This window comes from Canis lupus, chromosome 11 (assembly GCF_011100685.1).
Source record: "Canis lupus familiaris isolate Mischka breed German Shepherd chromosome 11, alternate assembly UU_Cfam_GSD_1.0, whole genome shotgun sequence".
In the NCBI taxonomy this organism is placed as follows: Eukaryota; Metazoa; Chordata; class Mammalia; order Carnivora; family Canidae; genus Canis; species Canis lupus.
Window position 1 is genome coordinate 74,101,168 of NC_049232.1, and position 24,198 is coordinate 74,125,365.

At 59.1% G+C, this 24,198-nt stretch overlaps 1 protein-coding gene and 2 long non-coding RNA genes across 9 annotated transcripts in view; 2 read left to right on the plus strand and 1 right to left on the minus strand.

Annotated features, from left to right (window-relative positions):
• Positions 1–14,524, minus strand: part of CDK5RAP2 (CDK5 regulatory subunit associated protein 2) — a 153,057-nt gene extending 138,533 nt beyond the window's left edge. For 6 of the 7 annotated variants that reach the window (XM_038553243.1, XM_038553241.1, XM_038553242.1 and 3 more), the window contains exons 1-3: positions 14,441–14,523; positions 6,427–6,494; positions 3,590–3,657 (exon numbers count right to left, since the gene is read on the minus strand). In XM_038553243.1, the coding sequence (XP_038409171.1) occupies positions 3,590–3,657; positions 6,427–6,494; positions 14,441–14,496 (192 nt within the window). In that variant the 5' untranslated portion in view covers positions 14,497–14,523. Of the gene's footprint in view, positions 1–3,589; positions 3,658–6,426; positions 6,495–14,440 lie in introns of all 7 variants that reach the window. The other variant, XM_038553244.1, reaches the window with a different exon arrangement.
• Positions 4,286–6,340, plus strand: LOC119873990. Its single transcript, XR_005367241.1, has 4 exons — positions 4,286–4,678; positions 5,131–5,275; positions 5,650–5,850; positions 6,044–6,340. It is a non-coding gene; the product is annotated as an uncharacterized LOC119873990 (long non-coding RNA).
• Positions 14,525–20,064: 5,540 nt separating the features above from the next.
• Positions 20,065–22,617, plus strand: LOC111097966. Its single transcript, XR_005366461.1, has 3 exons — positions 20,065–21,160; positions 21,505–21,588; positions 22,010–22,617. It is a non-coding gene; the product is annotated as an uncharacterized LOC111097966 (long non-coding RNA).
• Positions 22,618–24,198: the final 1,581 nt, after the last annotated feature.

Sequence of the window (24,198 nt, forward strand, 5' to 3'; positions counted from 1 at the left end):
CTATAAAATGACACACGCAGGAGGATACTCATCGAAGCTTTGTAGGAGTGAAAAAATAGAAACAACCTGGACTGTCCCACAGGAAGGGATTATGTAAACTACGTTTCAAGCCCTTCCCTTACTTAGATCCAAGTCTCTACCAACTACGGGTCATTAAATAATGCTGTCCACCAGTATTAACAGGGATGGAAAGCTATGCAGGTCATTCCCTGCCCAGAAGGTCACAGAAAAAGCCTGAATCAAACTCTTCTATGTAAGGTAAGATAGCTACGTGGACTAGATACGTGGATCCAGGTTCTGGGTCTTCCCCACTCACCCAAAAACTTCTGCGAGTGACAGAGAACCGAGGGACCCTGGAGTCCAGGGTGCTCACACCACAGCACAGCTCCTTACGGGACGCTGCCTGCCTGGCTGCTCGGGGGCAGCGGCCCCACCACATTGCGGCTGGGAAGGGCCAGCAGCGCGGGCCCCCCCGAAGGTCAAACGGCCCGGCCGGCGCCTCTCCCCGGGCCTGTGCTCCCGGTGACCGTCGCCTCAGCGTGTGAAGGTACGAGACCACGGATCGCCAGTTTGAAGACCCAAAAGAAGGCCGGCGGCTGTCACCCACTGGCGCCAGGGCCCGCCCGGACAGCGGAGGGGGCAGGAAAGGCTGCCGTGCGGAAGACCTCCTCCCAGCCTCCCCGGGCTTCAGACGCCTCTGGGCCAAACATAGGGACGGGGTGAGCTCCGGGGTCGGGGACCCTGCCCGCCTTCTCGGCCCCTCCCGCCCACAGCCCGCTGCCCCGGCGTCACCCCCCAGCAGCCCCTCACAGCCACCACCAGGCTGGCCGCTCCCTCCTCGCACCACCAATCCCGGGCTCTTTTAGGAGCACGATTCTGGTCCTTTCCTTCCCAGGCTAACTTCCACCGCCGGCTACCCTTCATCTTCAAGACAAGGGTCAACCAAGGCAGTGTAACACAGCAGACCCTCGACCCCTGCCTTCTTCAGGGGCCTCGCAGGTCTCAGGACCCCCGCCGCAGCCTCCCTCCAGCCAAAAGGAGCTTAGAATGCCCTCAACTCCCCGCACCCTGCACGCCTCTCGCGGCCCTTCCCCGCCTGAGTCCCTGTGCCTGGGATGCTCTCCTGGTCCTCTCACCTTGGCTAATCCCCACCTGTCCCTGATGACCCATCTCAAGGAACACTTCCTCCAGGGGGGCTTCCCTGCATTCCCTCCCCCCCGCCCCCCGTGCCCCCAGCACCCTCCTCACCTCTCACTGCACTGTCTTCCTACCCATCTTCCCAACCAGGCTGCGAGGCTCCTGCCAGGGAAACTCACCGGGTCCCCATCTACCACGGACTTCCTAGCCCCTGGCCAGGCACAGGCCATATATATTTGAAAATATTTATCACTGAACAGATGAATTCTGAGCCAAACCAGAAACCGGATGTCTTGCTAGACCTTAGCTAATAGACCCTGACGTTCAGTTTCCCAGCGTGAGACCAGCCTAAGAGGAATCATGAGTCTCCCTTTAAATCAAAGGTTACTCTAGCCCTTCCCCAATATGCACGCTGACGGTAACATTAGCGTCCGACTGACGCCAGGAGCATTTCCGGTAAGCATCCCACAGAAAGTTCAGGCCGCCTCTACAGACATCGTGCACTTACTGGCTCAGGCCAAACGGAACATTTCAGTGACTCATAAAGACTTGAAAGGGAGACACTGAGAACACTGTGGTCATTTCAATTTCAACAGCAGAACTTGCTCTGGAAAATGCTACAATAAAAAATATTAATGCCATAAAAACCGAACAGCAGCCGAAGGACCACAGTCATAAAGAAAAAACATAAATCCTAAAACAGATCAGCATAGGAGGCTCCCTCTCGCCTTCAAGAAGAAAACAGTGTTTAGGTCATCGGGAGCCCATCCGGAGAAGGGCGCCTTGAACCACGTGGCAGCGGAGACAAAAGACCGCGGACATGACAACGGAGAGGAGGGGGGACCGCGAGCAGCAGCATGAACTCGCGCTCCCACCTTCCGCTCGTTCAGGTCCCACCTGGCCCCCAGCAGCAGCAACTGGTGTCGCGAGTGGCAAAGACAGAGGACAGAGGGGAGCCCGTGAGGAGCGAGCCCCGGGCGGCCCGGCTGCAGAGCCCAGGGTCCCCAGCAGGCTCAGGTGCCCCCGAGAGCAGCCCCGCCCGTCACTTCCTGCGCCTCGGTGTCTCCTACCCACACCGACCAGGGCTTGACTCAGCCCGAGAGTCCTCCCAGCTCAAAAGGCAGACGATAAGAGGTGCAACTTTTATCTCAGAATCCTGAGATTCTGTTAAGTTTCTCCATCTAGAAACAAAATTCAGAACTGTGCCCTTCAGAAATTAAATAACTCTGTATCTTGCGGAGCTGCTTTTCTATTAAAGTGACGCGCGTGAAGAGCTGAACATTTCAAGTGCCCAGCTCAGAGCAGGAGCTCAATAAACAGCAGCTATTATTACTCTTATGATAAAACAGAAACAGCCATTTAATAGCAGAGCACGTTTTAATTATACACGATGTGGAATAATCAAATCTCATTTGTTGGAGGCCCCAGACCCCACAGCATAGATCGAGTTGTTCAGTTGAAATTAGAACAACTCAAAGCTCAGAAATTACTTGTTTCCATTAGAGATCTGACAAGTCATTTCTTCAATTGGTCACTGGTGGTTTGCAGATAACTATTAGCAGTAATGAGTATTCTAAATTAAATCTGGAGACAGTACCGCTCTGTTCTGTAAAGACAACTGGGGGGAGAGAGACATCACTGTGGAACGTCCTTCTCTCTGTCCTCCATCTCTCCCTGATAAATATCTCCTGTGTCTTGCATGCCATGGATTTCATTTGGCTACAAATGGAGAAGGGTCTAATTCTTCCCGTGATAAATGAGAGCGCTGAACAGGTAACTTGTTAAGGAGAATTGGAATTGGGAAAATAACCTTATTTCCCTGCTCCTTGACAACAAGCCCCCTCCGCTAACAAATGAAAGACACACTGCTGGAAGACAGCGAGCGAGGAAGCCAAATCCATCACCACGTAACCCATCCTCGGACGCTCCGTTCACAGCCCCGCGTACGGGCGCTCACGTCTCCTGCAACAGCAACAAGGATGGAGCCTACAAAAGGCAAGGCAGTGGCACAAAGCAGCGGGAAGAATAACGTTCTGGAATCCTTAAAAACCTGGATTCGAATCCCAGCTCCGCCACTCGAGTACTATGTGGCTGTGAACGATCCCTCCTAGGCTTACGAGGTCGTATCTGTAAACCGGAGATAATACACAACAGCTCAAGGGGGTACAGTGAGGATTAAACAGGGACCACTAAGAACATGCCTTAGGTTACAGGGAAGCCCCATGCTGGGGACCCCAGAAATACACCAGACTCCCCTGCGCCGGGCAGCGCCGGGCAGCGCCGAGCGCACAGCTACCGCGCGGCCGTGGAGCACGCCCCTGCCTGGCATCGCCTGGCATCACCTGGCAGACTGGCAGCCTCGATGCCTCTCGAGAGACACAGCTGCCTCCTGGGCCTGACGGCGGCCACACACAGCACCTGGTAGGGAAGGGGATTTGGTGTCTCCACTTACGTTTTCAAAGTCCTTCATGTTCCGTGCTCTGGTGGGAGACACCGTTTCTTCTGACACGTCTGGGAGCACTATAAAAAGGGAAAACAGACAGGAAAACAGCGTGGTATGCAAACTGCCCAGCACCCCTATTAGGGAGTACAGCCCAGAAAAGGAAAAGGAAAAAAAAAAAAAAAGGCAGGAGCAGCTTTCGCGGTCTATTCTGCTGGCATTTTCTGCCTGTTGTGATTTGCTGACTGGAGTCTAGGGAAAGCTCTAAACTACTGTACTTCAAATATGTACAGATTCCTTCAAGTGGCCTCAGTGTAACATGTCACAGAACGAACCCAGAAAACGCACTGGGCGAGTGGCACCGCCGCGTGTGCGGGTAACGTACGTCCCTGGCCTGGTCACATAGTCACTTGCTGAGCAGGACACGTCTGCGCGTGTCAGCGCGTGAAGCATATCTAACTGGCCGGGGTTGGCAAACTTTTTCTTAAAGTGCCAGACAAGAAATATTTTAGGCTCTGTGGGCCCTATCCAAGCCTAAAATCTGTCACAACTCGTCAGCTTTTCTGCTGCAGCACGAAAAACAGCCACAGACAACTCAGAAGTAAGAAGCTGTGTCCCCGTAAAAGTTTATGATTTTCAAAAGCAGGCAGCAGGCGGGAAGTCCTCGTCCCTGCCTGAGGGCGACTATGGACTTGGCCAACGCCCAGAGCTCTCCACTGCTCCCTCCTCCCTTCCAGCAGCCACCACGCAGCCACTCTGAGCCCAGCACCATGTGAGGTGCAGGGGAGAGAACGGGGAAAGGGACCGTGACCCTGCGCCCAGCTCTGGATCTGGGGCTCAGACACAGAGTGACCACCTGACACCACGCTGCACAGGCTGCCCGGCGCTGTCGCGGAGCGCGGTGGCCCCACACAGAGGAAATGCACGGACTCCTCCTTCCAGCAAACACGCGCGGAGGGGGGCCTACGCTCTGCTCGGCGGCGACATCAGGAAACACATGGAGCTCATATTCCAGAGAGAGAAGACAGACAAGGAACAAGATAACAGGACAATCGCACAGGATGTGAGGAGGTGGCAAGGGCTACAGAGAGAACCTGAGAGGTGCAGGACGGGAAACATTCAGGGTGGGGTGAGGATCGCAATTTTAAGTCAGGGGCCAAATCAGGATGGTCGCACCGAGAAGTGCCACCCGGGCAGACCCGAAGAGAGGCACAAAGCAAGAAGGCGGGAGGGGGGAGGGACAGGCCCTGTGCGCGTGAGAACCAGCCCACGGGACTGGACAGCGATGGGGGGGGCACAGGAGGGGAGGTACATGAGGTAGCTCGTCTCAGGATGCGAGCCGCAAGGGCCCCCCACAAGGGTAACGTGCCTGCACCCAGGCGTCCGCAGGCGGAGAACAGCCCGAAGGCGCTGCAGGAAGCAGGGCAGCAGGGGGAACACTGCAGCAGTCCAGGAGGGGACCAGGGGACGGGCGGCCCAGGGCAGGTGGTCAAGTAGGCGGGGCACAAGTGGTGCGACCCTGGAAGACCCTGGAAGCCGTATGTCACCAACAGGAACAAACTGCAACAGAGAACTAGCGAGGTTCCGAGAGGAAAGCACAAGTGAGCGAGGGGGGAGACGGTGGTGCCCTGCGTGTTAGCGAGGCAGCAGGCAGAGGAAGGCAACCGAAGAACGAACTTCAAAAGCAAAGGCCCAGAGGTAGGCCCGGCGACCCGAACCACTGGGCACAGAAGCGGAAGGAGGGGGATGGGGGCCCACCCTTAGGGCCCCGCATAGCAGACAAAGGGCACACTCGCTCTTCCCCAGTCCTCAGATGGGCCCTGCTCCGCCTCTGTGCCTCCCTCCCTGCCTACCCCCTGCCTCCCTCCCTATGCCCCTCCCCCCTACCTAGGTCCCACTCATTCCCCAAGTCTTAGCTCCATATCGCTGTCTTAAACTCTTGCCCGGCCCACCTCCTCTGCGCCAGGACACACCTCCCCTGCACCCCAACCTCCCAGCACCTCGTTCTCTTTGTTCATCACGTTGATCATACGATTCACCAGGACATTTCCGTGCTGGACTCTCTATTCCAGGCCTGGCCGTAACCGTGTTCAAGGCTGATTCCCAGCACTTAGCCCAGGGCTTGGCACAAAGCACTGCGCTATGGGCTAACGCAGAAAGCAGTCCTGGCGGTTTTCCACGCCTAACTGCCCGTGTGCAGGGACAACAGACACTGCGTGATCCGTGTGCAACGCAGAAGTTACCAGGTTCTGAAGGAAAACCTGAGGGGGCCGGTAAGTTAAAATATTCTCTAGAAATAAACCTCACGACCCTGATACTGTCTGTTCTACAAACTTCTCCCTCCTGCCGGCTCCTCACTTTGAGGAAGAGGGGAAAACACACAAGTCCCAGTATCTCTAAGGTATGTTACAAGGCAAATTATGAGCACTTCCCACAGGTACTTAGGACAGCGCTTGCTTCTTTCAGAAACAGAAGTCATAAAGGACGCTCCGCAAAAGCCAAGCTGCCCCCCGAAAGTGTCCTCTAATCCGGCCTCAACACAATGGCCCGCTTATGCACTCAGCGCGTGTCCCGCGGCCTAAGCAGCTACCTGTGTCCCCGGGGGCCGCGCAGGAACGTGCTGGGCCCCCAGCCGCCGGGAGGCTCACCCAGGTGCCCCGGTCCGCAAACGCTGGCTGAACCCCTCCGAGCCCGGCAGCGGGGAGCAGAGCCCAGGAAAGCTGCCCGGGGGCCTCAATCCCCGGCGGGGCTGGGGAAGCGGGAGCAGCCGCGCGATGGGCAGAGGGCCTCAAGGCCCAGCCCCAGGCTCGAGGCCCGGCCCGCGAGGAAGGCCGGCGTCGTGCACTTACCAGCGTCTCCCAAGCCGGCTCCGGGGCCGATGCCGTCCACCTCGTCTGGCGAGCCGCGGGCGAGGCCACTAGGAGAGAGCACGTGCAGAAGAGAAGCGTCAGCGTCCGGCCCAGGGCTGGGGGCCGCCGGGCTGCACGGGCGACGACGCGCACGCAGCGCAGGGGCAAGAGCTCGGGCCCTGGGCTCCCACCTTGCGGCCGAGTGAGCTTCAGCGAGTCCCAGGATGCCCGCCCGCCCGCTCGCGCCCACGTCGCGTCCGTGTACCGTCTAGTACGCGCTGGAAGCAGAGGCGCTGCGCCAACTACCGGCTGCGGACGCTCCTGAGTCTCCCTTTCCCTGCTCCTCCCTCGACCTGTAAAGATGAGCTCACGTCCAGGGCACGGGCACGTAGGGTGCGCCCAGTAAGTGGGGACCATTGCTTTGGTCTTTACTGTTCGTCGTCGTCACTAACGTGTCGGACACAACCAAACATAAAGCTCCCAAGAAGCAGGCACCAATTCAGACACTTTAAGAATGTCCCACGAAAATGCAAAATCCACTGATCAAGAGACTTTACTGGTTGAATCATAAACATAGGTTAAGTGAGGATCTGGAGACACTGACAGAAAACTAAACCGTAACCGGAGGCTCTAGCCCCGCCCACGGGGCCCACACCTCTGCGCTGCCCGTCCCCACCCGAGACCCGGTGAGGCCCGGAGGGCCACGCTGCCGGGAGAGCCGCGCGGAGCCGGAACCGGGCGGCGCACTCTGGAAACCACGGCGCCAGGCGCGCTGCTGCCTGCCTTCCCTTTCAACGATTCATTTCTTACTCTGTTACCCGCCCTTAGAGAAGAAACGTATAAACAGAAGCAGCACCGACAGAAGACGACACACCAGCGGCAGCGGACGCTCCGAGATGTTGGGCGTCACTCCCCGTCCGCGGACCGCAGATCAGAACCCCGGGGACATCCCCCCCGCTCGCACCTGTCAGAGCGTCCAGTATCAAAAAGACAAGAAGATAGCAAGTGTGGGCCAGGACGTGGGAGAGGGAGCCTCGAGCGCAGGCCGCTGTGGGAACAGCTCGGCCTCCCTCGGGAAGGACGCGGAGCCACGAGGTGCGGGAAGTCCCCCCCCCCCCACCCCGCCCCGGGCGCTTAGCAAGGTGAGAACACGCGCTTGCAAAGACCCGCACGTGCTCCGGCAGCGTCGTGTGCAACGGCCAGGAGGGGAGCGACCCAAGGGGCGGCCACAGGCGACAGGCGGACGGATGAAGGAGGCGGGGGCCGCGGAAGACAGGGATCCTGCCCTTCCCGACCCCGCGCGTGGGCCCAGCGGGCCCTGAAGTCAAAGAAAGACCAACACTGTATGATTTCACTTATACAGAGAATCTAAAAAACAAAACAAATCAACCAAAAAGCTGAAACGGACTCCTAAGCACAGAGGCCGAAGTGGCGGCCGCCAGAGGGCAGGGCAGCAGGAAGGGGCAAACGGGTGAGCGGAGTGGGAGGGAAAAAATACAGACAAGCCTAAAGCTCTCGGGTATTCCTCACTCCCATCTAGCCCCCCAAGAGGCAACCCTGTTGTCAGCAACACTGCTGTCCCTCCAGGCTTTTTTCTATTTACAGATACAGGGACACAGGGTCTGTTGTTTGTTTTGTTTGTTTGTTTGTTTGTTTATTCTTGGGAGGCCCAGAGAGAGGGGCAGAGACACAGGCAGAGGGAGAAGCAGGCTCCCTGCGGGGAGCCCGATGCGGGACTCGATCCCGGGACCCCGGGTCACGACCTGGGCCGAAGGCAGATGCTTAACCGCTGAGCCCCCGGGCGTCCCTGGGGACATAGTTTTATTTTGTGGCTTAAAACCAAAACCAATGCAATCCAACTGTACATATTATTCTGCGGCATCCTCTCTTCACTTACCGCGTCCTGCAGATGTTTCCACGACAGTACGGACACATCTACCCTCGTGTCTGTAACTCCCACGAGCATTCCACAGCAATGTTTCTCAAACTTTACTGACCACAACCCACAGAAGGAAATTTACTGCCCTTAATTCTTGAAATGCTTTCTATTCTGTACTATTCTGTTTTTGTAAAATTCTCATTGCAACCTACTGAATTGAATTTCATGAGCTGCCAATGGTCACAGTCTGAAATTCACTCTTGAAAGGATGTGCATTTGCCCGATCCCCTGACGGTAAATCAATTTGTTTCCAAGTTGTTCCTTTTACAAACAGGCTTCATGACTGTCCTCATACAGGTCTCCAGGTGCACATGCACCGGACTTTCTCTACCATAACAAGAGGTAGAACTGCTGGGTCAAAACACGTTCACATACTTTTAAGAGGCAAAAGATTTGAAAATGCAGTGGGCCCCGGAACAACACGAGGGCAACGGCACGGGTCCCCTTATACACACACGTTTCTCAATAAATACCGGACAGCGGCGTCAATGTATTTTCTCCTCCTTGTGATTTCCTTAATAGCATTTTCTTTTCTCTAGCCTACTTTTACAGTAAGAATATAGTACGTACATATAACACATAAAATATGTGTTAACTGACTGTTTCTGAGTAAGACTTTCAGTTAACAGTAGGCTAGTAGTTAAGTTGTGGGGGGAATCAAAAGTTACACGTGGATTTTCCACTGAGCAGGACACCACACCACCAACCCTGTGTTGTTCAAGGGCCAACTGTACCCAAATGGCTAAAAAAACACAAGAAAAAATGTTCAACATCATTAGTCGTTAGGGAAATAGAAACCAATACCACATGAGATACCATGCCATGATTGCACAACTCCGTAAATATACTAAAAAATCATTCAATAGTATATTTTAAATGTACTTCACGGCATACAAATGGTTTCAATAAAGCCGTTTTTAAAACACACATATGGACATATTTTTAACACCAAATTGTTTTCGGGAAGGACTGTGCCAGTTGACACTGTGTGCACCTTTTCCGAGCGGTCACAAGGCCCCACTGCACTCCTAAATATGGAGCCTGTATTTACACAGCACGTATCTTTTTAGAGACTGAACAAAACTGACTCATTCAACATACTGTGGATCCTCTACTATGTGCCAGACACGGTTCCAGGTCTAAAGACACGGTGGGGAACAAGCCAGCCATCCTCGCTGCCCTCATAAGCTTATCCTGGAGACCGGGAACACGTTCCTCAAACCTCAAGCCTAGGGGTTCCCAGATCCAAGCTCAGCCTTGAATCAAGCCTTCAAATGTTCACCAAAATTTCATTCCACCATCCTCTTTCTCGACCTTTTACAAAAGTGCATGAGAGCATTCTTCGCCTGACAAAGTATGGCCATGTACAAACTCACAGGACATTTCCTTCTGGCCTGCCCCGCACCACACAGCAAGCTCTTAATAGCCAAGCACTAGAGAAACCCATAGACGGGGCGCTCGGGGGGCTGCGGAGGAGCGGCGGCCTTCGGCCCAGGGCATGACCCCAGGGTCCCTGACTGTGTCCCGCATCGGGTTCCCTGCAGGGAGCCTGCTTCTCTCTCTGCCTGTGTCTCTGCCTCTCTCCCTGTGTCTCTCATGAATAAATAAATAAAATCTTTTAAAAAAAAATTATTAGAGAAACCCACAGACGAACAAACCTGGGCCCAGGGTTAGGAAGCTCAGTTAGGGAGACGCAGAACCTCGGGCATGAAAACAAAAGGACAAACCCAGGGTTGTGGGCACCAAGGACTTCGTCCCGGAATCAGGCACAGAACACATATAGCCTTGCTGCATCCACAGTCAACTGATAGGTAGATATTATCACGGAAAATAAACTGAGGCTCAGAAGGGTTGGGTGTGTTACTAAAGCAACTCAGCCAGTAAGTGGCTGAAGCAGGATCCAGACCCAGTGATCCTGAGTACAAAGCCGAGGTTCTTCCAGAAGCACCAGGCAGGACTTGATAAAGGGCCTTAGCTTGGGCGAGGCTCTGGGGCCTGGCATCTGAGCCTGACCTCAGGGCTGGAGCTCTTTGGGGCACCCACAGGCGATCAGGTTTGCAGAGAATGACGCATATCGACCTGATTCAACAAACTGGACTTCCATTTAGTCTCTAAAACTGGGGCTTGGAAATTACCAAGCAGAAGGGTGCTCACGCTAAGATAAAAAGAGGATTTTATTCCAGGGATTTTTCTCTTCCACTGTGACCATCTAATGGGGAACCTGTCTCTTTCAAGACATTTGGGCCACTCTTTAAGGGCCAGTTCCCATGCCAGCAGCTCCCTAAAATCCTCCCAGAGTCCCCTCAGAACTGGTACAGGGAACTAGCTAGAAGGCAGGACACGGACTGAGAGCCAGGCTTTGCAGTCAGTGAGCCTGGATTCAGATCCGGGCTCAATCGTGTACTTTTTCTGAGGGATCCCAGACTGCTCCCTTCACCTCTGTGAGCTTCAGAGTGCTCACCTGCAAAAAGGGGATAATACCATCACCTCCCATTTATATGCCTGGTGCCAGGTTAGGAACTGGAGTTACAAAGATGAACAATATGCAGCCCTGCTCTCAAACAGGTCAGAGTCTAATTAGGAAGTCAGACACGTTAGAGTTGTACCTGCACGACCCCCTGCAGGAGCCACCGGCCACAGGGACCTGCTGAGCACCTGAACTGTGGTTAATCCAAATCAAGAAATGTTTGTAAGTTTAAAATGCATACCGAATCTCAAAGACTTTGTAAGATAAAAAAGAATGTGAAATATTTCATTAATAATTTTTTATTGTTTGCTGGTTATAATGATAATATATGGAAATACCGGGTGAAATCAAATATATTATTAAAATCTATTTCATCTGTTTCTCTTTTACTTTTTCATTGTGGCTACTAGAAAAGTTTCAATTACTTATGTGGCTCACACTGTATTTCTATTGAACAACATTAGTCAATAAAACTCAGTGAGGTGGGGGCGCCTGGGCGGCTCGGTCGGTGAAACGTCTGCCTTCGGCTCAGGTCATGATCCCAGGGTCCTGGGACCCAGCCCCACACTGGGCGCCCGGCTCAGCAGGGAGTCTGCTTCTCCCTCTCCCTCTGCCCTCACCGTCCTTGTGTGTGCATTCTCGTGTGCCCTCACGCTCTCTCCTTCCCTCAAATAAATAAAAATCTAAAAACAAAAACCTAAGTGACATCAATAAGGGCTAAAATGGGGTCAGTGATGGGTGGGGGTGGCTGGAAGAGCAGAGAGGGTCTGGGTGGAGATAGGGGCATGTCAGCAAAGGCCTCCTGGCATCGAAATCTAAGTGAGACCTGAAAAATAAGAGGCATTAATGAGGCAAAGGGAAGGGAGGGCTAGCCCGGCAGCAGGAAGAGCGAGTGCACAGGTCCGACAGCAAGAAAGAACAAGGTGGGACGCCTGGGGGGCTCTGTGGTGGAGCACCTGCCTTCGGCCCAGGGCGTGACCCTGGGGTCCCGGGATCGAGTCCCGCATCAGGGTCCCCACAGGGAGCCTGGTTCTCCCCTAGCCTGTGTCTCTGCCTCTCTGTGTGTCTCTCAGGAATAAATAAAATCAAGAAGAGAAGAAAAAAGAAAGGAAAAGAACAGAATAGAACGAGGCAGGCCATTCATGACAAAGGCCTTGGCAGCCAGGCAGAGGGAAGTGTTCAGGGAGGAGAAAGGCAGGCACAGAGGACACAGGAGGTCAGTAGGTAACCGGGCCGGCTTATGAACGACCTTGGAAGCTCTATTAAGGCACCTCATTCTGAGGGTGACGGGGAGCCAGGGAGGGTCTGAAGCAGGTAAGAGACCAGCCACGGGAGTGTCCGCAGCGAAGGCAGGGAGCTCGCCTGGAGAGCTGCTACCGTGCGTCAGTCACTGGTCAAAACCCCTTCAGATTCACCTGCTTTTCAGATGACAAAAACTGAGGCTCGCGGAGGGAGTGACTTGCCCAAGATCACTGGGCTGTTAAACCGAGAAGTGGGACCAAAACCCACCTAGGTCTGGGTCCCAAAGCCCAAGGGCTTGGTCAACTGGCACTGAGGTAATTGAGAGCCGAGAGTATGAACGGACTTTATCTTAACGGCGATGAGACGCCTAAACACACACAGCAGAATGACCATCGGATTCATACTTTCAAAAAGGTCTCAAACTGTAGTATAAAGGGCTATCACAGGTGTCAGGACAACCCAAGTCCTCCCCAGTATGCTGGCACAGTGGTAGTGCAATGACAGGGACCTGAGGACCACCACAGGATACATAACACGTCCTCAATAAACGGAGTAACCACTAGTCCAGGTTTGCCCAAGACAGACCAGTTTATGCTTGCTGTCTAGACATGAACACTGATTGTCCCATTTCGCTTTTTTTTTAAGATTTATTTACTGGGATCCCTGGGTGGCGCAGCGGTTTAGCACCTGCCTTTGGCCCAGGGCGCGATCCTGGAGACCCGGGATGGAATCCCACGTCGGGCTCCCGGTGCATGGAGCCTGCTTCTCCCTCTGCCTGTGTCTCTGCCTCTCTCTCTCTCTGACTATCATAAATAAAAAATAAATAATAAATAAAATAAAATAAAAAATAAAAGAATTTATTTACTTATTCATGAGAGACAGAGACAGAGAGGGGGAGGGGGGGGAAGAGACAGAGACACAGGCAGAGGGAGAAGCAGGTTCCCTGCACGGAGCCTAACGTGGGACTGGATCCTGGGACTCCAGGATCACGCCCTGGGCTGAAGGCAGACGCTCAACCGCTGAGCCACCTGGGGATCCCCCATTTCGCTCTTAAAAGTGTCCCAGGTTGCACAATAAACAACATGGTCACCCTCTCAATGAGGGTCTGTTGACTAAAAGCAGCAGCCTATCCCCAGCAGAGCTGGATAAACACTGTGGATTCTCCTCCACGTCCTTCTTCCGTCTTCTTCCACCAAGAGCCTCCTGAAAACCAAACAACCCAGGCCTGGAGCAGTGTGTGGCTGTCAGGCTTTCCTCCCCAAAGGAAAGATGCCAGGCCGCATGGGCTATGTGGACTCCAACAGCCTCTTGGGACAGATCCACTGGAGGCCAGTCAGCCATTATTCCCCAACCTGCAGTGATGATGATGGTGATGGTAGTGATGATGGTGGAGGTGGTGGTGCTGGTGTTGGTGGTGGTGGTGGTGATGGTGGAGGTGGAGGTGGAGGTGGAGGTGGTGGTGCTGGTGTTGGTGGTGGTGATGGTGGAGGTGGAGGTGGAGGTGGAGGTGGAGGTGGTGATGGTAGTGATGATGGTGGAGGTGGTGGTGCTGGTGTTGGTGGTGGTGGTGGTGCTGGTGTTGGTGGTGGTGGTGGTGATGGTGGAGGTGGAGGTGGAGGTGGAGGTGGTGGTGCTGGTGTTGGTGGTGGTGATGGTGGAGGTGGAGGTGGAGGTGGAGGTGGAGGTGGTGGTGGTAGTGGTGGTGCTGGTGCTGGTGTTGGTGGTGGAGGTGGAGGTGGTTGTGAGGATGCTGGTGGTGGTGGTGATGGTGGAGGTGGAGGTGGGTGTGGTGGTGGTAGTGGTGGTGCTGGTGCTGGAGGTGGTGGTGCTGGTGGTGGTAATGGTGGTGGAGGTGGAGGTGATGGTGGAGGTGGTGATGGTGATGATGCTGGTGGTGGAGGTGGAGGTGGTGGTGAGGATGCTGGTACTGGAGGTGGTAGTGGGGATGCTGGTGGTGATGGTGGAGGTGGAGGTAGTGGTGGTAGTGATGATGCTGGTGCTGGAGGAGGCGGAGGCGGAGGCGCCACACTGACAGCCCAGGGTCCCCGAGCCCAGCTCCAGGCCCGCCAGGCAAAGCCCGGGAAGGCCTCTCCGGCCCGTCCTCCCCCGATCCCGTCGCTCCGTGACCCGCCGCCTTTCCAGACGGGAAACAGGCTGGACCGTTCTGCTGAGGCGTCCCGACGGCCGGGGTGGGAAGGTCGGCGGGGTCGGCTCCGCTCGCGGCTCAAGGCCGCCCCCCGCCCCCCGCCCCCCGCGACCCCTGCGACCCCCCGCGACCCCGCCCCCCGGAAGCCGCCGACACCCCCAGAAGCAGCCCCGGCCTCGTGGCCCGCTCCCCGCCCGCCCCTGCGAAGCCCCGGCCGCACCTGCAGCCGCCGAGCGTCCCGGGGACGGTGGCGTCGGCTCCCAACATCGAGTCCATCGCGGGCGCGGGCGCGGGCGCGGCGGCGCCCCCCGGGCCCCCGGGTCCCCGCCCCTCCAGCCCTGCTCCGGGTCGGACGCCGGCGGCGCCGCTGGAATTCAAACCGCAGCCGCCGCCATCTTTCCCGGCGCTTCTTCCTACGGAAACGGGGCGGGGCCACGGAGGCGCGCGCTGAAGCCGCCAGGCGGCGGCCGGAGGCCGGGCAGCGGAGCGCGGGCGGGTGCCATCTCGGTTAAGGGCAAGAGCGGCCGCCCTTGGGCCGCAAGGCTAAGGAAAGCGAGGCCGCCGGCCATTTTTCGTCAGGGCACGCGGGCCCGAGGCGCGCGCCATCTTTGTTGCGGGCAGAGGCCGGCCTTGGGCCGTTGGTTCGGGCGGGAGGTGGGAGGCCCGGCTCTCTCCGCCCTTCGCGGCCCCGCAGCCGCCGGCGCTCGCCTGGGATGGTGACCGCTAACCGCGCGGCGCGGGCGGGCACACGGCGTCGGAGCTGAAGCGGAGAACAAGGGGGCCTCACCTAGAACAACCTTCCTGCCGAATCGCAACTCAAGCGGGAACGTGCGCGCCCGGTTCCAAGTGGATCAGCTCGTCCCGTTGAGCCGGTGCCGCCCGCCGCCCCCCGGCCCTGGCCCCGGCCCCGGCGCGGACACACCTGCCGTCGTCAGCCGGGCCGAGACCAAGGGACCCGCCGGGGCGCGGGAAGGAAGCCTGTGGACGGGGCGGGGCCGGCGCACCTGACCCCCGACGCACCTGCCCCCCATGGGCCTGGCGCACCTGACCCCCGACGGGCCTGGCGCACCTGACCCCCGACGGGCCTGGCGCACCTGACCCCCGACGCACCTGCCCCCCATGGGCCTGGTGCACCTGACCCCCGACGGACCTGACCCCCGACGGGCCTGGCGCATCTGCCCCCCGACGGACCCGACGCACCTGCCCCCCTACGGACCCGACACACCTGCCCCCCAACGGGCCTGGCGCATCTGCCCCCCCCCCGACGGACCCGACGCACCTGCCCCCCTACGGTCCCGACGCACCTGCCCCCCATGGGCCTGGCGCACCTGACCCCTGACGCACCTGCCCCCCTACGGACCCGACACACCTGCCCCCCGACGGGCCTGGCGCACCTGGCCCCCGACAGACCCGACGCACCTGCTCCCGGACGGACCCGACGCACCTGCCCCCCATTGGGCCTGGCACACCTGCCGCCCAATGGACCTGCCCCCGGCGCACCTGCCCCCTGACGGGCCCTGGCGACCCCAGGCTGGGCGGGCGCGGAGCCACCGCAGACGCCGGGGGTCTCGTCGGGGCCGGGCTGTAGGAAGAATCCTGGGTGCGGGGGCTGGTGAAGACCCGGCGGAGCCCAGGCGCCTTCCGGACCCCCCAGGGCCCTCGTGCAGCTGTGCACCTGTGCACCTGTGCGTGCTTTCCAGAGCCCTCCTCTAACCGTCTGACGGAAAACAAGCCCCTGCTGTATTCTCGGCGACCCTTGATTTTGTCCTGCGGCACTTCACCGCATTCGCAGTTGGGTATTTGTGTGTTTTTTAAATAAGTCCTCCCTTTGCTGGAGACTGGAAAGTCCGCTCGGCGGCGTTGGCTTCTGAGTTACTCACCGCGGTGTCCCCAGGCCACGCCCGCCGCCCAGACGGTGTTTTAAAGTACACGGTGAATGAATGATTGAAAGAGCCTGGAAAGTGGGGCTAACACCCCTGCTGCAGGTTTTTGTGAGGATGCGAGGATGACCCGGTGCCCCTAGCGGCCGGTCAGTGGCCAGCCGTAGCCCCCCCACCCCTGCAGGAGCTAGTGAGGTCTGCAAGCCCCAGGGTCCTGCACCTGCCGCTCTTTAGCCAGCTCTTCACCCGCCCCTGACGGGGTGGGCAGGAGCTGGTTGGCACCTCCGCTGCCCCACCCGGGACGGGGCGACCTCGGTCCCTGAGCGGCGCTAAGTTCGACCAATGGGACGAGTGCGTCCAAAAGCAGGGACCCGAGGTGTCGAGACACCTGCCACTGACGGATCTTCACGGACCAGGCCTCTGGGCCTGTTTGTCCAGTAGGAAGGTTGGGCCGCCGGAGGCCTCAGGACCTCAGCTCTGGAGGCAGTTTTTTTTTTTTTTAAGATTTATTTATTTATGATAGACATAGAGAGAGGCAGAGACACAGGAGGAGGGAGAAGCAGGTCCCTGCGGGGAGCCCGACGTGGGACTCGATCCCGGGACTCCAGGATCGCGCCCTGGGCCGAAGGCAGGCGCCAACCACTGAGCCCCCCAGGGATCCCCTGGAGGCAGTTTCTTTGAGTTTCTTTCGAAGCTACAGACAGACGCCCGTTCTGCTCGGAGAGGGGGGCTCGTTGCTAATCGTCACTTCCCAACTGAGCGCCAACGTGCCGTCCAGCACACGGACGCTCGAGGGGAGAAACGAGGACGAGGACTTGCACGTCGTGGGCACCTCTGACGCATGACCGTCTCCCGCAGGTCGCACGTACCACCTCCCTGGACCCTTGCGACGCTCCTCTGGAGCACGTATGACTGTTACCCCATTTTCCTCACAGATGAGAAGACAGAACAAATAACTCAGCGGGTGTCCTCGCGGGGGACCGAGCGCAGGCTCCGTGGAACGGCGGCCCAAGCGCCTCAGGCACCAGCCCGTCCTGCGTGATTCCCTCCGGCCTGGGGTTGAGTGAGAGCGAGTCCCCGCGCGCACTGTCGCAGCGGTGTAGGCCCCAGACTCCCCTCCGTGGACGCCAGCCTCGGGGCGGCCCGTGTGGGCGGGATGACGGCGCGACTGGACGCCGGGGCACCCCGATGCGACCTCTGCAAGTCTCCGCCTCTTCCCGTGACTGGGGTCCCCTCGCCCTGCTCCTCCCCGGTTTCCCAAGTGCAAGTGGGGCAGACAGTGCTGAGCTCACGGGGCCTGTGAGGAGCCGTCCCAGGACGAACCCGTCGCCTGTAGGGATGACGGCCGCCCGGATGCGTGCTAACCCCGCGGTGAACCTGGAAACTCAAAATAGACTCGATCCACGACAGAGAGCCTATTCGGGAAGTTGTTTTCCCATGTTCGTGGCCAGGGACAAGCCCTTTGCCCCGTGTCTGTCGCACCAGGGCCTTTTCCTGCCAAGCCTGGAGGTGACGTCAGCACCACCAGCTGTTCGGCTCCGTCTCCTTGACGACAGCCACCAGCCACCAAGCTGGCAGCGTGATTGTGTTGGCCGAGGTCCTAGCAAACGGCTGGGGGAAGTCGCTTGCAGCCAGGTGTTTGTCGCCAGGGTCGAACCCTCCGGAAGTGTTGGCAGCTCAGGCACCTCGTCAGGACACAGGAGCGGCCACGGCTGACGGCGAGGGTCCTTCGTAGCAGCAGCGCACACGGGCGTGCACACACACACACACGCACGCACACACGCCGCTGTGCACCCTCGCCTCCCGCCGCCGCGCCGGAAGCAGTGAGGGCCCCACTCACGGGGAGGAAAGGCTCAGGAAGCAAGAGGCCGCCAGAGGCGCTCCTTGTCTCTCTTTCCTTCTATTTTTCTTAGCTTTTCCTCAGAGATCAGACTTAGGAGACTTAGGACTTAGGAGACTTAGGAGACTTAGGAGAAAAGTCGCGAAACGAGTGCCACCCGGAGCCTTCACCCCACCCCGATTGGCTAACGTCTTCCACAACCAGAGCGTAATTGTCAGAAATAGGGCACCTCCCGGCTCCCGAAGCCCCCGCCGCGGGGCCGCCCGGGCCGCCCGTGAGCGCCGGGACCCCCACCCGAGCCGGGACCCCGCGCCGCGTCCTGCGGCCTCTTGCTCTCCTCCAGGCTCCTTCTGTCCTTGGTTGTGTCATGTTGACACCGGCGGAGGGCTCGAGCCAGTTACTCGATGGAGAGCCCCTGGGCGTGGGGTCACGAGCTGTTCCCTCCTGATTAAACCCAGAGGTCCTGGGCTCTGGGCCGGACCCCGACGGTGACACTTCCCGGGGCGCCGGGGGCCCGTCCTGCTCCTGGGTCTCATTACTTGGTGACTTCAGCCCTGATCCTGGCCGAGGGGGACCTGCCCAGATCCTCCAGCGTAGATTTCTGACTCTTCTTTTTGTCCCCAGTGGAGAGTCTCGTGAGGTGGGACCTGAGTCTGTGCAGCTCCGCCCTCCGTGTCCCCTTCAGGCCGTGTTTCAGCAGAGCCGTGGACACTTCCTAAGCAGTGATGACAGCGTATCCGCCCATTGGCGATGGAGTGTTTTCATCTTGCCTCCCGTAATTTTTTTAAAGGTTTTATTTCCAGGGGGAGCCCTGGGTGGCTCAGCGGTTTGGCGCCTGCCTTTGGCCCAGGGCGTGATCCTGGAGTCCGGGATCGAGTCCCGCGTCGGGCTCCCTGCATGGAGCCTGCTTCTCCCTCTGCCTGTGTCTCTGCCTCTCTCTCTCTCTCTCTCATAAATAAATAAATCTTTAAAATGAATGAATGAATGAATGAATGAATGAATGAATGAATAAATAAATAAATAAATAAATAAATAAATAAATAAGTAATCTCCCCACCCAGTGTGGGGCTGGAATTCACAGCCCGAGATCAAGGGTCGCCCGCTCCGCACCCCAAGCTGGCCGGGCCCCTCCAGCTCTTCTCAGGGGGACTCCGCTGACACAGAGCTTGCTCCTCTGGCCCACAGAGTTCTTTCTTGAAAGCCATATGGACCGGGGCGTGCTGGCTTTACTTGATGGGTCATGATCCATTAATACCATTTCTTTTGGGTTTTAAGATTTTATTTATTCATGAGAGACACAGAGAGGGAGACAGGCAGAGACCCAGGCAGAGGGAGCAGCAGGCTCTGTGCAGGGAGCCCGACGTGGGACTCGATCCTGGGACCCCGGGCCGTGCCCTGGCTGAAGGCGGCGCTAACCGCTGAGCCCCCCGCCCCCCGGGCTGCCCTCCTTATTTCTTTTGTTGCACCCACCGTCCTAGGTTTGTCCACGCGGTGCCACGTTTCAGGGCGGCTCTGAGCGGTCCGCCGCGGAGGGTCTGCATGTCACCCTGGCCCCGGGCCCTTCCCGGCGACCCCCGCCCCGTCCTGGTTCACCGCGTTCTCCGGAGCTCCCGGCGCCACCTGGGCCCAAAGTCGGCCGGGCCGTGGCCGTGGCCGTGGTGGGGGCCCAGTGCCAGGCTGTCGAAGTCCCTGCACGTCCTGACACTTAGTCCCGACGGGAGCAACGGGAGAGCGTCCCCACGGGGAGACCGGGTCAACGGCCACGGCCCCCACCCCCCGCCCCGCGCTCTGCCTCCGGGAAACGCTCGGGCCGGGCTCGGGCTGGACGGACCTGGCGCCGAGGGTGGCTCGGAGGAGGGCCCTGCCCGCCGCGGCCGGTGGGGGACACGGGCCCGACAAGCCCAGGCCTCCCGCCCGAGGCCCGGCCTTGAGCCCCAGCCGCGGTGCCGTCGCCGGCTGCTGCCGCCCGGCCTGAGGAGCTGCTTAAAAGGCACAACTACAAATCCGAGCCGGCGCCTGGGCGCTGGGCCGCGGGTGGCCTTCGGGGGTGGCCCGGTCCCGGGACCAGCCCGCGTCGCGCTCCCTGCTGGGGCCGCCCGGCCCCGGCCTCCCCCGCTCTGTCGCTCGCGGCCTCCGTCTCTAATCGAAGTAAAGCCCGCGGGGCGCGCGGCTGCCGAGGACACGGCGGATCTGGGGCGCGGGGACACGCGGAGCCTGACCCGGGAGGCCGCCCTTCAGCCGCGACCCGCTCGGCCAGAGAGAACGCGACCTCGTTCGGGTCACGGGTCCACGACGCACCACGCGCTCCTCACGCTTTCAGGCCAGCGGAGGGGAAGCCCCCGCCTCCTCGACACCCCGTGCGAGGCCCGTGTCACCTTCTTCATCCCCTGATGCTTCGTCCTCCGACGCTCGAGTGTGCTGCCCTCCCGGAAGGAGACGAGGCTCAAGACACGATCATTGTCCCAGAGTCACACAGCAGCCTGGTGACCCGGTCCCCAGCTCCCAAAAGCTGATGCTCCTCAGCTCTCTGGAGACTTGCCAAGGCCCGGGAAGGCGGCAGCCGGGCCCCCCGCCCCCCGCCAGACACCCCGAGTCCGCCCGGGCCGCAGCATCGGCTGACGGCAGGGAAACCTCGGGAAGGGACGCCGCGTCACCATTTCGCAGCTAAAGGCAGCACGTGGCGGCCTCAGTGGCCTTGGGGCGCTCGGCGGGTCCCAGGAGACGGCAGCTGGGCCTGCGGGCTCCCACCAGACACAGCCTCCGCGTGGGCCGGGCCGCGGGGGGCGGGAGGTCGCACCCGTGGGAGGAGCCCCCCACGCACAGGCCTGTCCGCGCCACGCCGGGGCTTCTGTTGTCCCAGGCGGCCCCCGACCAGGGCCACCTCTTCCCACCTGCCCACAGGAGCTCCCTCCTCGTGGCTGTTCTCACTGGAGATGCGCTGCGTGGACGAGGAACTGAGTCAACAACCGCATCCTCCGGATCCACGCGGATGTAAGCACCTCCATCGCCCCCGAGCGGCCAGCGGTGCAGGGTCCCCTCCGCTCGGGAGACCGCCCCGCCTCGTGTCCCTACCGACGTGCCTCATGCACACTCCCCCGGACCGGGCGTCCCGTGGGCTACACCCCGGCTGGGCTTTCAGTTCCGTCCTCGGGGTCCAGGAGTGCAGCCGCCAGACGGCAGGTGCTTAGCAAGTGTCGGTCGGAGAATGAGTAGATCCCAGGTAACAGGCCATCCCCAGAGCTGCTCTCCCCACGTAACGCAAGGGCAAAAGGCCCCTCCCGGGGGACATGGAACCAAACCTGCCAGACGTCCCCGTCCCCCGGAGAGGCCGCCCCGGTCCGGCCTGGCCCAGGCCGCTCCGCACTCTCCGAGCCTGGGCTGCGGCCCGGATGTGCCCGCGCCTCCCCCCCGGGCCCCGTCTCCCGTGCGCCCAGGCCCACGGGGACCCCAAGAGCCGCCGCCGGCCTCAGCCTCCGGACGCCTTCCTGCCCCCCCCCTCCCCCACGATGGAAACACAAAACCGGCTTGGATCCAACTCAGAGAAGTGCTGCTCCTTCCCTCCAGGTCCGACACCGGCGTGGCCGCGCACAGGCCCGTCCCTGGTGGCCCCCTCCTGACGGGAGGAACGGCCGGCGCGGGGCCCTCGGGGTAAGCTCTTAGGAGCTCTTGGGGGCGGGGAGGCAGGGACTGTCCCCCACCAGAGACGCGGCCAGCGCGGGGCCGGCTGCACTCGCCGAACAGGCTGAATCTGACCTGGGTGCAGCTGTGAGGGCAGCACCGATCCCCTGACTGGGAGGGACCGGGCGGGACCGGGCGGGACCGGGAGCCGCTCAGCGACGTCCCGAGGCCCCGTGCTGTGGGGCCCGCCCGGAATCCGGAGTCCTGCTCTCCGTGGCCGGGGACCCTCTTCCATGCCGTGGCGTCTGCCCCGCGGCTCCCGCGCATCCCGTGCCGGGGCCCAAGCTGCTGGCCGCCGGGACACGGGCGCAACCGGCGTGAGCGGCTGCCGTGGTGTCACCCGACTCTTGCCCACCTCCGTCGCATCCCGTGAGCGTGTCTGTGTTTTCAGACCTAAAGGTGAGCCGCAGACCAGACCGTGACGAAATGCCCGTCAGCCTTCGCCCAGGCCCGCACCTGCCGACGTCGCTACCTATTCATTGTAGTTGAGGAAATTCAAAGTGTAACTGTCCCCGGCTCTGGGCCTGGCTCAGGCCTCTCCATCTCCGCTGGACCCCACGCAATTTGCTTCATTACCCCCCAAATTATTACCGCAACTAAAACAGAGGCTTAGTAGACAACCGTGAACGTCCTTGTCCTTGCCTGGAAGCACCTCACCTCCTGGCGAGACGGCGTCCCCTGATGAAGCCGGCTGACCCCAAGCCCTAGGTCCGAGCGCCGGAGAACGGGCAGGAGGGGAGCTTCCACAGGTCGGGCTGGGTTGGCTCCCCGCGCAGCAGGTGCCAGAAGGTCCCAGAAGGTCCCAGAAGGTCCGGGCCCACAGCCCAGGGTGGGGCGAGCTCTCCGCAGCCAGGAGCCAGCTGCACCCGCAGTGCCCTTCAGGGGAGCCTCAGGGCCGTTCATTCCCGGGGTCACCCCCCGGCGCTCCCCCTATTCCCGGGGTCACCCCCTGGCGCTCCTCCTTAAAAGCAACTTGCTGCTGCCCAGGTCACAGCCCCCGGGGTCTGCGCTTCGCCCACAGCCACCGCCGCCGGCCAGCTGGGGTCCGCTGTGTGCGCGGCAGGTGCAGCAGCCGGACAAGCGCAGCTCGGCGGACCCGCTGCCCGCTCCCCGCTCCCACCCCCCCATCCCCACCCCCGCTCCCCCGGGTCGGCCGAGCTCTCCCTGGTACCTGGTTTGGGGCCTGTGCTCCGCCCCGGGATCAAAGAGATGAAGACAGTCCAGCCATCAAATCGAAAAGAGGACCTGATGGTGGACACAGCGCGTCACCTGTCCTCCTTCATCGTCATCTTTATCGTGGATCAGTGTTGCATTTGGCCCAGTGCTCTTCCTCTCGCCCCATAATTAAGGTTTCCATATATATACTAAGTGCATGAACATTTAGGAGGATCTGATTCTTTGACCCTTAGGAGATAAAATGGACCGTAGATTTGTCTCCTTTTATCTCTTTTGTCTGTCTGTCCTGACTGTAGGGACCTTCATACACACGTCAGGTCTCTAACACTTACTTTTGTTTAATCTTTTCAACCAAAAGAACATACACACTCCCCCATTTCTCCTACCCCCTCACCTCTTGTAACCACCATCTGTTCTCTCTTCCTATGACCTTGGGGTTTTTTTGTTTCTTTTTCTTTTTTATATTCCACATATAAGACAGGTGACCTGATACGTGTCTTTCTCTGCCGACTTAGTTCCCTGAGCATAATGCCCTTGAGGTCCGTCCGTGTCGTGGCAAATGGCAAGGTCTCGTTCTTCACGGCTGCGCGAGATCCCATTGCACACACGCACCGCGGTTTCCTTGTCCATTCACCCATTGACGGGCTCGGGTTGTCTCCCTGTCTTGGCCGTCGTCGGTCTGCCGCAGTGGGCGTGAGCGTGCACATGCCTTCCGGCCCAGGGTTTCCATCTCCCTCGGATGTACACCCAGAAGTGGGATCGCTGCATCACGTGGTAGCTCTACTTTTTTTTTTTTTTGAGGAAGCTCCACACTTTCCCCGAGCAGCTGCACCAATTTACCTTCCCACCGACAGAGCACAGGGTTCCCTCTGCTCCACACCCACACCCACACCCACGCCGACGCTGGTTATGTCTTGTCTTTTCGATACCGTAGCCGTTCTGACGGGTGTGAGGTGCTATCTCCTTGCGGTTTTTTTTTTATTATTATTTTTTATTTATGATAGTCACAGAGAGAGAGAGAGAGGCAGAGACACAGGCAGAGGGAGAAGCAGGCCCCATGCAGGAGCCCAACGTGGGACTCGATCCCGGGACCCCAGGAACACACCCTGGGCCGAAGGTGGCGCTAAACCGCTGAGCCGCCCGGGCTGCCCTCATTTTTGTTCATGTGCAGGAACTTTTTAGGTTGTGTAGTTCTACGTGTTTATCTTTGGTTTTGTTGTCTTTGCTTTTAATGTCAGATTCAAAAAATCCTCACCAACACCTTCTTGCCAACATTTTTTTCTAGTTTTACAGTTTCGGGTCTTATGCTCAGTCTTTCATGCATTTTGAGCTAATTTGTGTGTACGGCGTAAGACAGTGGCCCCATTTCATTCCTCTTGCACGTGGCCGTCCAATTTTGTCAGG